This window comes from Habropoda laboriosa, unplaced genomic scaffold (genome assembly GCF_001263275.1).
Source record: "Habropoda laboriosa isolate 0110345459 unplaced genomic scaffold, ASM126327v1 scaffold346, whole genome shotgun sequence".
Taxonomy (NCBI): Eukaryota; Metazoa; Arthropoda; class Insecta; order Hymenoptera; family Apidae; genus Habropoda; species Habropoda laboriosa.
This window is the reverse complement of record NW_017100529.1, coordinates 930,791-946,311: the sequence shown is the minus strand read 5'-3', so window position 1 is coordinate 946,311 and position 15,521 is coordinate 930,791. Positions and strand designations below refer to the sequence as shown.

At 41.5% G+C, this 15,521-nt stretch overlaps 1 protein-coding gene across 1 annotated transcript in view; it reads right to left on the bottom strand.

The window, feature by feature from the left end:
* LOC108576539 (tolloid-like protein 2) overlaps positions 1-15,521 on the bottom strand; it is a 63,027-nt gene that overhangs the window by 15,892 nt on the left and 31,614 nt on the right. Inside the window, exons 2-4 of the mRNA XM_017939551.1 lie at positions 9,486-9,638; positions 9,146-9,350; positions 7,951-8,226 (exon numbers count right to left, since the gene is read on the bottom strand). Coding sequence (XP_017795040.1) covers positions 7,951-8,226; positions 9,146-9,350; positions 9,486-9,638 — 634 coding nt within the window. The remainder of the gene's footprint in view (positions 1-7,950; positions 8,227-9,145; positions 9,351-9,485; positions 9,639-15,521) is intronic.

The following is a 15,521-nucleotide window of genomic DNA, read 5'->3' as shown; positions in this document are numbered from 1 at the left end:
TTTACGGTGGAAACAGGGAAATTGTTCGTGGTAGGGAATTGAAAATTGAAGGTTGCTCGGATGGGGGGATGGTGATTGACGACGATGTTACACAAATGGACGATCGCGGGTAACTGTTTCGGTAGAGATGCTCCGTTTATGATGGCGGAGGACGGTTTGCAATACTTGTCAGTCAATGTCTGGCGCGTTAACGAAGGGAGAAGAAAGATTATTTATGTTAAGGCGATTTGCGGCTGACGCGTTTGAAGCGTGAAAATGAAAAATGATGTCGGCCTGTCTGGAGAACAAATTGTGCCTGTGGACGGGGCTTAAGAAAGCTTCGGAAACGGATAACACGGGGATAATTACGAGAGTGTTGCGCGAAAGTTCGTTGTATGAATTTCTGTGTTCTGTGCAGTGTTTAATTCTAGAAAAATGTTTGCGAACAAAGTGCGTCTTTTTTCTTTCGTTTCTACTGCCGTTCGGAATGATAAAATGTGATTGCGTGTCGCGGGGACCGTGCAAATTGGATATACGAATGTGTACACATTTCTCATAATACAACTCCTTTTTTTTAACTCTAATAAATCTACTCTTTCTTGATCATGTGAAAAACGTGTAATACTCTTTTTTTGACGTACAGTCCTCTTTGTCATTTGGTGAATTTGGAAAAATACATAGCGCGGTTCTGGACACTGGGTCAGGCTGTATCTCTGTTTCAAGTAAAATTACGGAAAAATTGCAAAATTTTACGCTCTTTTTCTTAAACGAAAATGCATTTTTTGCATGTATATTCAAGATGAAATTTCATACTTAAACTTGATAGCAAAAATTAATAGCGAACTTAATAATAGAAATATTTATATTTAAATTTTATTTTCAACGAATCATACGAAAATTTTCCTAATATCCTAATATTTTCATACGCGAAATGTTTCGCAAAAAATCAAAATCAAAATACCAGAGCTATCATCTGGCCTACTTTCTGGGATCACCCTGTACACGTCTGAGCAAATTAGAGTGCATACTTCCTCCGAGGTCAACTATTATAGCCCCGAGTATATCCGTAGCCTGGAACGATACGTCTCGCTTAAGACCACGTCTAACAATAAGTGCAGCGAGCAACAAACCGTGGAACCCCGTTGTTTTGATTGTGGCGATCTTGTCGGGGTTGCCGCAAATGCAGTCCCGGATATAAAACGTAACGATAATCGCGCGATTCCCTCTAATCTTGGGATCCATTAAATCCCTATGTCGAAACTTCCAACCCTTGGCGGTTCGAAGGTTTAAGCAGGTCTTACCGGCACTGGGAAAGTCAATGGGGGGGGCTGTTACTTTCATGGTAAAAGGAACGTGCCACTAAAAGGAAATAATTTTCAGTCCATATCGTTCTACGGTCTTCCTTATCGTCGTCATACTTCAAAATTTCAATTGAGACGAGATATCGTTAACGAGCAAGAATGTTAAGATATTTTTTTTTAATTTTCAGGTAAATACTGGGAAAAAATTATTAAACATCGTAGTATCTGTGTCTGTGCGTGTTTGTGAGGGATGCACGACAACGTGTGTTTAGAAAAACGCATAAAAGAGAGAAATGATCGAATGGCAGAACAAAAGGCTAAAGAAATTAGGTGAAATTCAGAGAATGGAACGTGTTAATTATAGTAAATTTTATTTTATATCTAGTCGTACCTTTTAAATTAATTTATCGTTAACGAGAATCACTGCTCTTCTAGATATTTCTTTAATTTTCATCATCGTCATTATTATTATTATTATAAACAGGATAAAATCTCATTACTCCACAAAAAAGGATACAATTTTTTGTGTGCAACGTGTCGCGGTTGAATAGATAAAAGTTATATCGCACGGTTTATTCAGGAAAGTTTCTCAAGAGCACCTTTAAAAGACGAGATAGCTCCTATAAAGAAATCTGACGAATTGCTGCAAAGACGATTTGCAGGATCGGCAAAATCAAATTTCGAAGGTATACCGATACTAAAAGATTCAGCTGGAGTGCAAAAAAAAAAATAAAATTAATACATCCTTTGATCAAGTCGTTTTATGAGAAATAATCGTCTTTCGGCGTGCGAATTGTTGGATTAATTTAGCGCTATTCTAAGCACGCTACAGTGAAACGATTATTGCCACCGCGTGCATATATCTGACACGCGTTCGCCGGAAGTGACTGCAATGAATAGATTTTCGGGAGAGAGGTAGCAATGCCGCACAATTTTCATTGACGACAAAATGCTCCGCACTCGAGGTCCTTTTATTGGGTCGCGTACATATACACGCGGAATTTCGTCACGTTCGACCATGATCGCAATTTCAACGAATTTTATACCCCCTCCCAGAAATTTCGATAACGTATTTCGTACTTTTCCAGCGATCTTTTAATCCGCCATTTTCCAGTCGATCCTCATTTCCCCGCTTTTCACGATATTCTGCGCTCGACATACTTTTCGCAAACGATTTGACTTGTTGCAGATAACGATATCATTTGCAAAATGTCGAAAAATATTTCCTCGAAATCACTTCTTGGAATCTACCTTCACGATTTACCCGTTGATACAATTACCACCGAAAAATTCATATTTTACACACAGTGTGCCCAGATAAGTTGAAAATATGGCAACGGTGACGGAAAAAAAAGAGGAAAAAGAAAATTGGCGGGCCGTGAATTTCACGATCGTCCCACGTTCCTCAACTGGCGTAAATTGCGGAAGTCTCGTCAAGTTCGATCGAATCGGTGACGGAAAAAAAAGAGGAAAAAGAAAATTGGCGGGCCGTGAATTTCACGATCGTCCCACGGCCACGTTCCTCAACTGGCGTAAATTGCGGAAGTCTCGTCAAGTTCGATCGAACCGACGCTAAATTCATTGAAAAGTCACGCGACTCGGCCGTATGTCATCCTTTTCTCTTTCACGCGGCATTCAGAGGACCATTCGGCTTCATCGGTGGAATATACACCATCGGTCGGCTCGACGTGGATTTCAATCAAACGATCGCGAGACGCATAGATCATTCGATTAGCCGTGACGTGCGCTAGTTACCACCACCTCCCTTCCTATAGTCCATCCATCTCTCCCCAATGAACGTACCTCACCCTCTCTCTCTCTCTATTCTAACCATCCCTCCACACACCCCTTTTAACCATAGGCAAGCAATAAAGTACAATATAATATATCAGTGTCCGGGGCATATTGAAATAATTCAGCGAACCGTTTGGAATTCAACGAATCACGATTTTTCATCAATCAAACCAGCAACGACGCGACAATGAAAACGCGGCAATCGCACGTGTATGTGTATATAGTGTACACGTGCGGTTCGATCTTTCTCTGCTTCGAGCCCTCGAATATTTTCGACGCGGGCCCGTTTGTTCCACGCGGTTCCACTGTCACCGACCTCTGATATAACTTATCGCGGCGGAATAAAGCTCCGCGCGTCGAATACATATCGATATTAACGTCAATCGCGAACCCTCCCACGCCCTCGCCTAGCCTTTCTGTGATTTGTTACGTCGTTTCGCGCGATTACTTTACCGGATTAATTAACGAGCGAAGTGGTTGTTTGAATGAATCGCGAGGCTTTGTAAGCGTTTTGCATTGTCGTTCGTTGGATCGTGGAAGAAATTGTGGTTCTTCGATCGTAGGGAGAAATTCGATTCGTTTTCTTCGGGTAATTAAAGAGAAAACGTAGCAGAAGGTGTCTTATTCTTGCACCAGGATTTTATTAACGTTTCGATAAATCATTTTTTCTCAATTTGATGTGCCAAGAGTGATCCATTTTATTTTTCTCTAATTATCTCCTAGACGTATAGAAATCAGTTTGCCATTTATTTACAACGCTGTAACTTATATTTTTGCCGTAGAATAGGAAAGATGGCGCGACACAGAAAGCGAAAGAAAATAATTAAACAAAATTGCACGCTCTGAAATTGCTATTTTTACTGTTTCTCCCGAATACATCACATGCTTACACTTACGCGCACCCAATTTGTAGTAAATACGCGGACTATGCATTTTACATGACGCGTCACGAATATACGCGTGACATCAGTTTGTCACGAGAACTGACGTGTCGCACATACCTATCAGTCGCTCCCAGCAAACGCGTCAAAAAGTAACACTTAACTACCCAAACCCACCGTTCAATTATTCACCAATAACGCCGTATTAACGAACTACCAAAGAAGCAAGACAAAAAAGAAAAAAAAAAGAAGAAAAATAGAAGAGATTGCAATGCAAAAATAAATCCATCAACTCTTCGTATTCTCCACGGACGTCGAATTCACTCTATCGAGCCGTCCGCTGACGCACGCACATGTACATACACGAGCCTGCTTTTTAATCGAATCCATCGAAACGCGCCTTATATTTATCTCCTTTCACACGTCCATCCGACTGTCCCTGGGATAGACAACAAGCACGATAATCTCGCGGCCGTGTTATCAGCGTCGCGGGAAGAGGAGATGCAACCGGAAGCGCGCAAGAACGGAAGTCACGGAGGACAGTGAGAGAAATGATGAGTTACGGGGAACGATCCACTACCGATCGAACCGGACGTATTCGCTGAATACGAAATTTTTCTCCAAGCTGATCGCGATAAATCACTCTCGAGTCCCATCTTTCTCCATTCCGTGGCATTTTTTCGCCCGTCTTCTCTCCATCGGTTTATACCACTTCCACCCTGTTTTTGCCTTTCTTCATTTGCCGGGGATAGTCGAACGGGGATAGGAATGGTAGAGAGAGAAGGAAGGGTGTAAGAGCTGTTAGAGGGAAAAGAAATGAAGATTGAGGCAAAGAGAGAAGAAAGGAGGATCGATAGGGATGAATTTAGACCTCGTGGCACGATCACCTTCGTGGATCACCTTCAGCCCTGCGGAGGGGGGCAGAAAAAAGCGCTTTAAGCCACGATTAGATTGGAACGGAGGTGAAATTAATGCGTCTTTGGTCCGCTGCTCGTTTTTACTCGATACTCGAAGCCCACTGAAATTTACAGCACGAACGATCCCGCCAGCCACACGGCTTCACCGGAACGAAGAAGCGGTTCAAAACTTCCTTATCGCTGTGTAATTAATGCCTTCGCGCTCGCTTTCTTAATTGGAATTCCTGCGTTCAATAATTGCGTGGTAATTCGAATAAAGACGCTCTTGTAATTAATTGTCTTATGATTTATCTAGAGGAAGCCATTTGTATTGAGCGTAAGAATAGGGGAGGATCGAGAAATGTTCGCCAAGTTTTAGACTCCAGTTTTCGTTGTAAAATAACTTTTGTAGATCACCAATAATTTATTTCCGAGTTAGAAAATAATTGTATTTAATAACTGCAAACACATGTTCATTTTTTTCCCCACTGAAATTAAGTTAAACCTTCCAAAAGTTTGGACTTCCCAGGGTTAACGGTAATAAGTTTCCCGCACTTGTTAGCTTACCTTATTTCCTGCGTTATTAAATTTCTCGGTTCTCCGGTCGATAGCTGAAAAAATCTGCAGAGTACGAATCGTCGAACGAGGAGAAATTAGAGAAGGAAATATCAGAAATATGTAGAATGAAATTTCACCGTCCTCTGTAATGATTTAAGGGGCGCACAGCTGGAGGGAGCGAGGCGGAAATGTGGGCAGAAATTTCTGCGGATACAGGGCTTAACCGCGTCAAAGGTATCAGGTCCTGCTTGATCCTCTCCAGAATTCTCTGAAGCTTCATTGCAGAATCACAGTACGATCGTGTTTCATGGTGTCGGATACAGGCCATAAACAAACGCTTTCGTAAGCCTGTTTCAAGGAGGAAAGGGAACGGAAGGACTGCGCCAAAACCTGCTGAGTTGTGAACGTTGCGCTGGCAGAGAAACGTGCAAGAAAATCGCGAAACGAATCCTTGTGATTAATCGTCGCGAAACTCGTTCCTTCCGAAAATTCTTTCCTCCTTACCGTCGCTCTAATTTCTCTCGTTAAATCTTAGTCGTTTTATCAGACGAAGACCACCGAATCAATTTCACAAACTCGCCTCTTTGTAACGATCAAATAAGAAAACGTTCGCTGTAAAATTTTATAATACCGATGAATTTCTATTTATACACCCGGCGTTCTCGCTTGTCTGTTAAACGTTAATTAGTCGCTCTCTTTTGAAATATCGGTGAAATATTTACCCCAGCAGGTACAGGTAGATCGAACGCGGAGAGCTCCGCTTTTCAATACACGCCCGATTTCACGGATTCGTCGACGTTAACATAAAAGAAGCAGTTTCACGGAGGTATCGACGAAAGAAAAGGAAGAGAAAATGAGAGGGTAGGAGAGAAAGAAAAAAAAAAAAGCTTTTCTCGAGTACATTTTTCCAATAACGTCCTCCCACCCACTTTTTCAGCAGAGGAGAGACGTGCATAATCTATATACAAACACATCCGCAGCTGGTCAGAGACACTAGTGCCGATGTTGACAGGTTATTGGCAGTTCAAGGGCTGAAAATGCCCGGCCGGCCGGCAGTATCGGTCCCCATTTTCCAGCTTTACGATGACGACCATTGTTATTGGCATAGCAGCCCTACCAGCGGAAAATTGTTGATGATAGGGAGGGTGCGAGTTAAAAGAGCGAACTCTATTATCGAGCACGGCAATACACTTAATCACTCCTCTATCGGAAATAGAGTACGGTTCTTTTTTTAACTTTTAAATGGGTCCTTCAGCCTCCGAGGTCTTTTGTTAGAGGTTATATTACCTTGGTAATTTTATTTTCAAACCTGGAATTCAATGCTTTCGATTGTTCGTCAATTTGTGGATTGACCTGTTAAAAAGTAATTCTAGTAAAAAAGAAGAAGAAAGCTTGACATATAGCTTCGTTTTATTGCGCGAGGCGAGATTCAGAGTTCTCGATTGTTCGTGGACTGGTCTGTTAGGAAAGTAATTTTAGTAAATAACTTGTTAAACTGGAAAAATCTGTGTTAGCCTGAGTTTTCGATTACTCTTGAATTTGTGAGTCGTTCGGTTAGAAAAGTAATTAGAAAAAAGTACCATTTCAATTCGCAGAGAGTTTACTCAAGTTTACTGTGAACGATGAAATTCAGTTTTGTCGATTATAAAAGAATTATTAAATTCGTGCAAATGGAATAATAAAAAAACAAGCATTGAATATGAATATTCGATTGTATTGCAAATTAACGAAAATTCCACAGCGTACGTTTCCACGTTTTTTTTAACTCTTCTTGAAAATTGAAAAAAAAAAGAGAGAAAAAATCCAACTTGCATCAGTCGTATGTTCCGCATTCAGCGAGCGTGATAGGGTTGAACGAAAATGTAAAGCACGTTAATTTCTAACACTTTGAGCTTCCCCATCTGCACCGGTAAGTACGTTGATCGAATACCAACATCCGGTGGAACGTCTAAGCATCGTAAATTTCTACTAGTACCTAAACCCTTTCCAATCGATCTGACAATAAGTTCCCTTGACAAATGTGTTTGCTCCGCGGAATTGTGCCGAACTCGCTATACGCTACTGAAACGCGACGACGTTCTTCTTCTCTTTATCGTGGCTGCCTTTTCTACAATTTTTTACGCCTTTGTTTGTACACCGAGATTTGAGTGGTGGTGGTATCTTGCCTCGCGGAAATGGAACACGCTTTGTTTATCGGAAATAAAAAGCGTCAATAATTTCTTCACTCTTCTGTTTTTTATATAGATCAAACTTCTACATTCGTTAATTATTGAATTCATTTTTTATTTAAATTTCCGTAACTATTGAATTTATTTCTTATTTAAATTTCCTTAATTATTGAATTCATTTTTTATTTAAATATCGTTAACTATTGAGATTCTTATTTCTCTGTCATTATTTACGATATTTATTGTACACCGATGATTTTATTTTTATCGTATTTAAATTATCGCTCGACAGGAAATTCTGATATTAAAAAAAATTTGTCGAACGTTTCCTAATTGATCTAAAATTAATCAATCGAAATTAATTAACTCGTACCTTCTGCGATGATGACGACGATGACGACGCTTCGATATGTTCTGCGTGCTGCTCTCTGGCTGGATGGTGAACACTTCCTCGATGTTTTCCGCGTTCAGATCTTTCATTTGACTCGTGCTCATGGTGGTCGTTGGAAATGCGTTCAACTCTTGAGACGTCCTCAAAAATGTCTGCATCGATTTTGTTGCGTTCACGTTCGACGATGTTTGCGGAGCTTGGTGCCCTTGTTTTCGACCGGAATGTCTTTTCTTCGGCGGCGGCGTCGTCGACTCTAACCTAAAGTTTCAAATGAAATTTCAAACGAACCGACTTTTCAAGTACAGCGAACGTTTTATTTTCGAATTTTGAAGTCAGATAATTTGATACAATTTCTCTAATTTCCAATTAGAAATTAAGCGTTGTTGCAAGAAATACTGGAAAATTGATCGGGAAATTTCGAAAGAATTTCCATCTTGATATACGCTTGAGCAATATTTCCAGCGTGACAGTAAACCAGAAAAAAAGCTACACGTGCACGCGCCATAACGCTGACAAGCGCGCAAACCGAGCGCAATACGCATTATATATCGACCGCCTTTAATTAATATTGCAGATACGAAAGTCACCTTAATATTTTTAATTGGCATCGCGCGTGCAGCCATTGTATCGCCTCGTTTCGTTGCTTCCCAGATAAATTTATTTTCGTTCCTGTCGTTAATTCAAACCGTTCGGCCGATTTTTTCCCAACAATAGATACTACCGACCAAATAATTCAATCCCCTAACAAAACAAGCAAAAAAACGCTAAAGTACTATGGAAAAATAAATTTCATCCTGATCTTCGTAGGGAAAACAAACAAAAAGGACACATTTCGAACAATTGTACAATATAAAAATTACACGGAGAAAATTAACATACGAACGCGAGCTGACCTAAAAAGGATCGACGTTGAAAAAGAAGAAAAAGACATTTTTCCGACAAGGCGCGAACCGGTATTTTTTTTTCACCGGATCTCGTTTTAATTAATTTCTCCGTGTTGGCTCTTTATGGAAGAGGGGAAGAAAGTAAGCGGAAAAAGGAAAAAAATTGCCCTTTAAAATGACATGATACGGCACACATATCTTGTAGTTAGATAGTCGCGAATGACTCGGTTCATCGTCACGCTGGCAACGTGCGCGTAATTTTCTCGCGTGGAAGTTTCGTAGGCCGCCTCTACCTGAATTCAACGCCCTCGTCCCTCACCCCAGGCCTGGCGTCGTCGTTCCTCGCGTTAAAACTGAATCCACCCTCTAGCTCGCCGTCCATGCTGTATTGATTCCGGTCCACCATAATTGGTTCGGATTTCTTTTGAGAAGCCACCATCTCCTCGTTCTCCTGATGCGCCTCGTTAGCGTCGTGCTCATTTTTAAATTGAAGGATCTCTGAAACGACACCTGTCGCTTGCACACACTGTCGGGATTCGTACGTTGTTACGTGTAGATGGGATTCGAACGTGGAGAGAAAAGTTCGTTCCGATGGAGGAAAGGGAAGAAAAGTTTCGTTTTTTTTTTTTTTACCTGTAAGACCCTCCTCCTCGACCTGGAGACCCTCTTTCAGGACCTCGTCTCGGTACTTCTCGAGCTCCTCGAGGTAACTCTTGTTGAGCTTTTGCTGTCTCCATTCTGTCTCGTATTTGATATTCGGCAAAGCGATGTCGCCCAAAAAGCCGCCTGAAATGGAATAACAGCGATGCAGAGCTTTGTCTGTTTCTGTATGCACATTTTTACGGGGTGGATACATATGCGAAAGGGGAGGTTTCGGAGCTGTTGTAACAGAGTTTTTGTTCTTGGAATCAGGTAAATATTAATAGTTAAATACACCTCGCTTTGAATGAAAATATATTTTGTTTAAGTGTTTTATGACATTCCTCGAGTCAACGACTGTCGCAAAATTTTTCCAAGTAATTTCAGACGATCCTTTCTCAAAATACCAGTGACGTGAGAGATGTGTAGGATCAACTAGAGTTCGTGGGACTTGTTGGATAATCGGGAGAGTCTTGGATCCTCGAATACCGCTATCCTGGTTCGAGAGAATCCAGTCAGATCACTCTGAGGTCGTAAGACCTCAAGAACCTGACTCTGTGGTCGTAGAAGCTCCGTAGTGTCAAAGATCTTGAGATCTCCGAAAGCTCAAGGCTTTCTATGACCCAGGAGGTATGAAGATTAAGGTCTTAGAATTCTGGGGCCATGGAATTAGAGATTATAAGACTCCACGGTTCGTTTGGAATGTTTGCGGAAGTTCCAGGTGCCAGAATTTTGGAATCATCAAGATCTAAGTCCCAAGATTTTGGAAATCCTAGGATTCCAGAATCGTGGGATCTTTGGGATATCTTTTTTGAAAGTTTCAAGATTCGTGAGTCTAATTCACAGAGACCAAGGTCTCAGGATTGTAAATTCATAGAGACCAAGGTCTAAGAATCCTAATTTATAAGAATTCTGGGATCTCTAGAGTATCGAGAGCTGCAAGATTTTCGTGATCTTCAGAAACCTCAGGTTCCATTACCTGAATCATCGAAACCAAGGTTCCAAGATCCAGAAATCCTAAAATTCAAAGTTCCAGAATTTAAAAATCCTGGAAACTCTTGCCTATAGTATCGAGAGCCTCGAGATTTTTGAGATTAAATTTCAGGATCTCCAGAACATAGTATCGTAGAACCTAAAGTCCAAGAATTGCAAACTCACAAGATCTTTAGTATTTCCAGGATCCTCGAGCTTTTAAAACTCTGACTAGAGGTCAAGCTTTGAGGACCTTGAGCCCATCGAACTGGGAGACCCCGGGGACCTCAGAATCGTAAAACTCGAGGCCTCATCCGTTGTAAATGGTCTCACTTAACTACCAAGAATCTCATCAACCTGAAGTTCCTTGAACCTGATATCGGCTAGCTCGTCTTGTGTACTCCAAGTGTTAACTATTTCAGCCTGTAAAACACCAGAATGTTCCACTTCGCCTTTACGAGCCCGGAGCTATTCGCTTTATCTTCTAAAACCCCCGATGTGTCCTATTTTGCCTTCTACGACCCTGGCTGTCCTTTATTTCACTTTCTACGACTCCCGTTCTGCTCTATTTTGCTCACTGCCGCCGGAAATTCTTCCTCCTGTACGTTACCCTAGAATACCCTATTCCTCCAGAACTTCTAATTCACAAGGAACGTATCCTTTCGTTTTCAAGTATACCTACATCTCTCGTCCACCTAACCTCTTCTTTCGCGTGTGCAACACGCGTGAAGTGTTAACCGAAACGGCGATTAATCACAGACAGGCGTGCGACAAACGCAACTCGTTCACTTTACACGTTCAGGAATTCCCGTCTCGTATTTGAGGAACGCGACCGTAGGAATTCATGCTTTTACGACGTCCACGTATCCGACGAATCTCTCTGCTCTCGTGTGCCCTCTACTCTGACAAAGATTGAACATTACCCTCCGGCCGGCCACGTAATTCTCGAATTTACATTCCCCCGTCTGCACGTGATTCGGACTTTCGACGATCGCCGACATGCGTATACGTATATGTACAGTCCAGATGTCTTCACGGCGATACCAGACAGAACAGCGTGCTTTCCAAGACGCTGGCCCCGCTTACACACCACGTTACACAGCCGATCCCCATTATCAACGTCTATAAATCACGGACAGGCGTTATCGTTTGAAGAAAAAAAAAAGAGTTTGTTCGGTCGCTGCAGTTGTTGCGACCGATGAAAACAGCTTCGGTTTGCGTTATCGCGAGTCGCGTCAGCGTACCACGGAGGAGAAGACTCTATAGCGAAGGGAACGTCGAAGAATAGAGTAGATCTCGTATCCGAGCTTAAATTACAAACGAAGAAAAATAGACGAAACAGCGGATCGGATATTCAGGAAGAGCGAAGATAGTAGGATTTAAAGGGATGACCAATCCTGTTTCCACTCTTGCTATTTGACCCCCGCTTTGTCGGGAGACACGCGCAAAGAGGGAGAAGATCTCGTTAGGAAGGGAGAGAACGAGCGTTGCTTCATTAGAAAAGTGAACCGCGACAAGGAGAGAGAAGAAGAAAAAAAGGAAAACGATTATCGAATTCCGCGGTGACCACCGCACAACTTGATATCTCAGCGCAGTTCACAAGAGTTAGCTGGTTGGCGCGGAGAGATAATTAGATCATCGACGCTGAGGGAAAGAATGGGTTCATCGTCGTTACTCTTCCCGATGTTGATTCACTCAAATCGAGAGTGGATTCGTTTCGTCTATATCCATCGGTGTCGTCTGTCCCGTTTCTCTTCTCGATACGATAAAATCCAGCCGAGGAGGAATCAAATCTGAAGTCTGCTTCTAATTACATTTGAAATATTTACGGATAACGTACTAGACGCATAAATTTACCAGTCGATCGTACATCAAAGGAGTATCTCTTGTATCGGCCACGTTCAAGTCTCAGACGGTTGGGCGAACGATTGGAAATAAAGAGGACGTTGAACGGTATACGGAGTTATCTTTATCGCGGTGGCAACGTGAAAAAAAAAAAATCGCTCCGTTAACACGAGATACAGAAGATATCAGAAATTCACGTGGACCATCTTGCGTGTGCTCTTGAAAATCCATTATTCATCCTGGTAATTCCCCTTCTTCTTCTTCTTCCATTCTTCTTTTTCTCTGCCCGTTCTCCCTCACGGTGGAGAATGAATTTGCGCTGTTATTCTTTATTAAACTTCCTCTACTGGCCTACTGTTTTTTAAACACAAATTCCAACAGTTCTCCTATCAACCTTGCTAAAAATAGCATGCTTCTTGACCTCTCGGCTTTTTCTCTAAACGAAACGAGCAAACAACAATAAAACGACGCGCGATCCACCATCCTCTCCTCCGGTTTCAGATATAAATTATACATGTTGCGTGTATACAGAAGTGTGTGTGTGTGCCTGTGTATCGTTCTGTATTTTCGAATCATGCAAGTTGCATGAAAACCGAGGATTTTCTATTTTTTTCCCCCGTGTATAAAACGTCTAATTCTGTCAGCTCGAGACAACCGTCCGTGATTCCGCCGCGAGATTGTGCAGCCTTCCCCACATGCTGTCTGACGTTTTTTCGCCTTTGACCCGCGACGACAGGCCTTTCTGCTCGGCGTCGTTGACGAAATACCCGTCGCGGACAGGCGTTATCGATGTTTTCATAGCGGAAGAGTTAGCGTGAAAAATGATTTCGAATCACTTAACGCGCACCAGCCGCGTCAACCACCACGCGTTCTCTTCTTGTAATAATTTTCCTCCGCCGGGTGCTCGAGCGTGTTCCCCCTGGTATCTCACTTTTTTCCCTCCCCCGCCGTGAAAAATCACCGCCATGCATTTCCATGTAATAGATGTTATTTATCAGTTTTTTTTATCGGCCGGAAGAATCATCGGTTTTCCCGGGGGAAAATTACGGTCGATCATTTTACTCGAGTCCTTGCGACAATTTTAGAAGAGTTATGGACGAGTTTAGTAAGGTACTTGAAATTTTGGGAGGAATTTTTAGGTAACAAGTTTGGAGTTCGTTAGATAGATTCGTTAAGTGATTTAATTAAACGCATTGTTTCACGTGTTTTCGAACGATGGCCACTTTGCTAAATTTTCTTTTTGCTGCAGCCGATGTGTTGCAAGATGAACTTAGAATTTATAGATATTAGTCTATATCTTCAATCAGCGATCTTTAGATTTCAACGGCTCTAACACAAATTTCTCTTTCACCTGAGACTAATTAAACAGAAAAATATCAACCACCCTTCAACGGAGGACCAAAATTTTGGTAAACGAAATTACCCGCATTCACTCTATACATTTTTATATCTTCCAGCTCGTGCAACCTTTTGAGCGTTCAAATTAAATCGTAACTCTCCAGTCCGCTCTTTTTTTACCGACACGTTTGAAGGAACCTCCGTTCCATTCAATCTCGCGAACGCTCGTTTACACATTTTCGTTGGTGGAAAATCGCGCTTTTGACGGCGGCTCCTTTTGATCAGCCGCCATTGTGCCGTTCTCCTGAAAACACTTTCAAATATGTGTTACCTTTATTTTCTCTCTCTCCCTCGTCGTTTGTAATTTCGTAAAGTGGCGAAAAAGAGAGAGTTCCTTTTTGCCGTTGAGGCGCTGTCGAACGCTAGCTATGGTATTAGGCGGAACTTCGCGAGTCCGCGAGTGTTCGATGACACTTGGCAGCGATTCGTGTCAACGACGCCGTTGTTACTTCGCTTCGAGAGCCTTCGTTCCCATTCACAAATTCGGTGAAGCCGGCGTAACGATCGCGCGAGAAGAACTTCTGCCGTTTTCGAGCAGCCTCTGAAATGGACCGTGCAAACAACGCTTTCTTCTTTAAATTTCCCTTTATCGGGCATTCGATGCCTTATTAAACCCCGGTTCGAGACTTCTCAGCGTTGAGTTTTTCGCGAATATCCAAGTGCGCGTTCCGGAGTTTCTTTGCGATCAAAGTTTACCAGAATTGGCGTACGCTAAAATCGAATTCTACTCGTTGCTTAATCTGTCAACTGTAAATAAAATTATTTACTCATTTTTAATTGCACTGTTACGCCTGTATTGAAATTTACGAAAAATTCTGAGCCACGGAAATACACAGAATGCGCACAATAAGCAAAAGTATGTGAATAAACCCAAAATGTAGTACTGATCATAATATTCAGCGAATAAAACAGCTTTTATTTTTGCAATTATATTCATGAAAATACGAATTTACAGTCTGTATATAACTCTCACTCATTTTCAATTACAAACCAGAGAGATTGAATTTCTGTTCGAAATGTGAGCACAGTTAACAGGTTAATATCTATTTTCCATTGTGAATTTCCATTGAAATTCTAGCTTTCCAAAGAAACCGTGAAATTCTATTATCGACTATCTCCCCCAGAAAGAAAGAGAAAAGTATAAAAGTCGTTTACCAAGAATTGTATAATGCTCGAATTAAGCTATTATCACGGTTTCTTTCCTCTAACGCTTAATTACCACCTAATTGCTTCTTTTTTACATTAACGGGTTATCTTTATCGGGGTTAACCGATTAACCTTAATCAGAATTAACCTATCCGCAACGAATACCAGCGTGGATTTGAAAACGTTCGTTCGAAGACAGTTTCATTATTATTTATCTCGCGTTTCGCGGAAACGTGTGTTTAAAGGGAGAATTAGGGGGTCTACGAGCGACGACGAGCTACATTTATCGTACGATTATCAAAACACCGCGTTGTGTATCCGTGTTGTAATATATTCGACGTACATTGTGTACCTCAAACAAGTACACGTTTAATCAGCTGTAGTTCTGTACAATATAATGTAACGTAGAATCGCCTACAGCAAGTATGCGCATCGAAATATCGTCTCGCGGATGAAGATCGGATCTTCGTTATTAAGGATCCTGTCAGATAGGAGAACCGGCGGTGATAAATTGACGAATACGAAAGAGCAATAGAGAAAATTAATTATCTAAATTGGTAAAATAGATTTGTTCCAAAAATTTTTCTTGCGAAATGGTAATTTAATTTTATTCAAATTTTTTATTCAAATTTTTGCTCATCGAACTGCGTTCTACATTTCTCACCACCA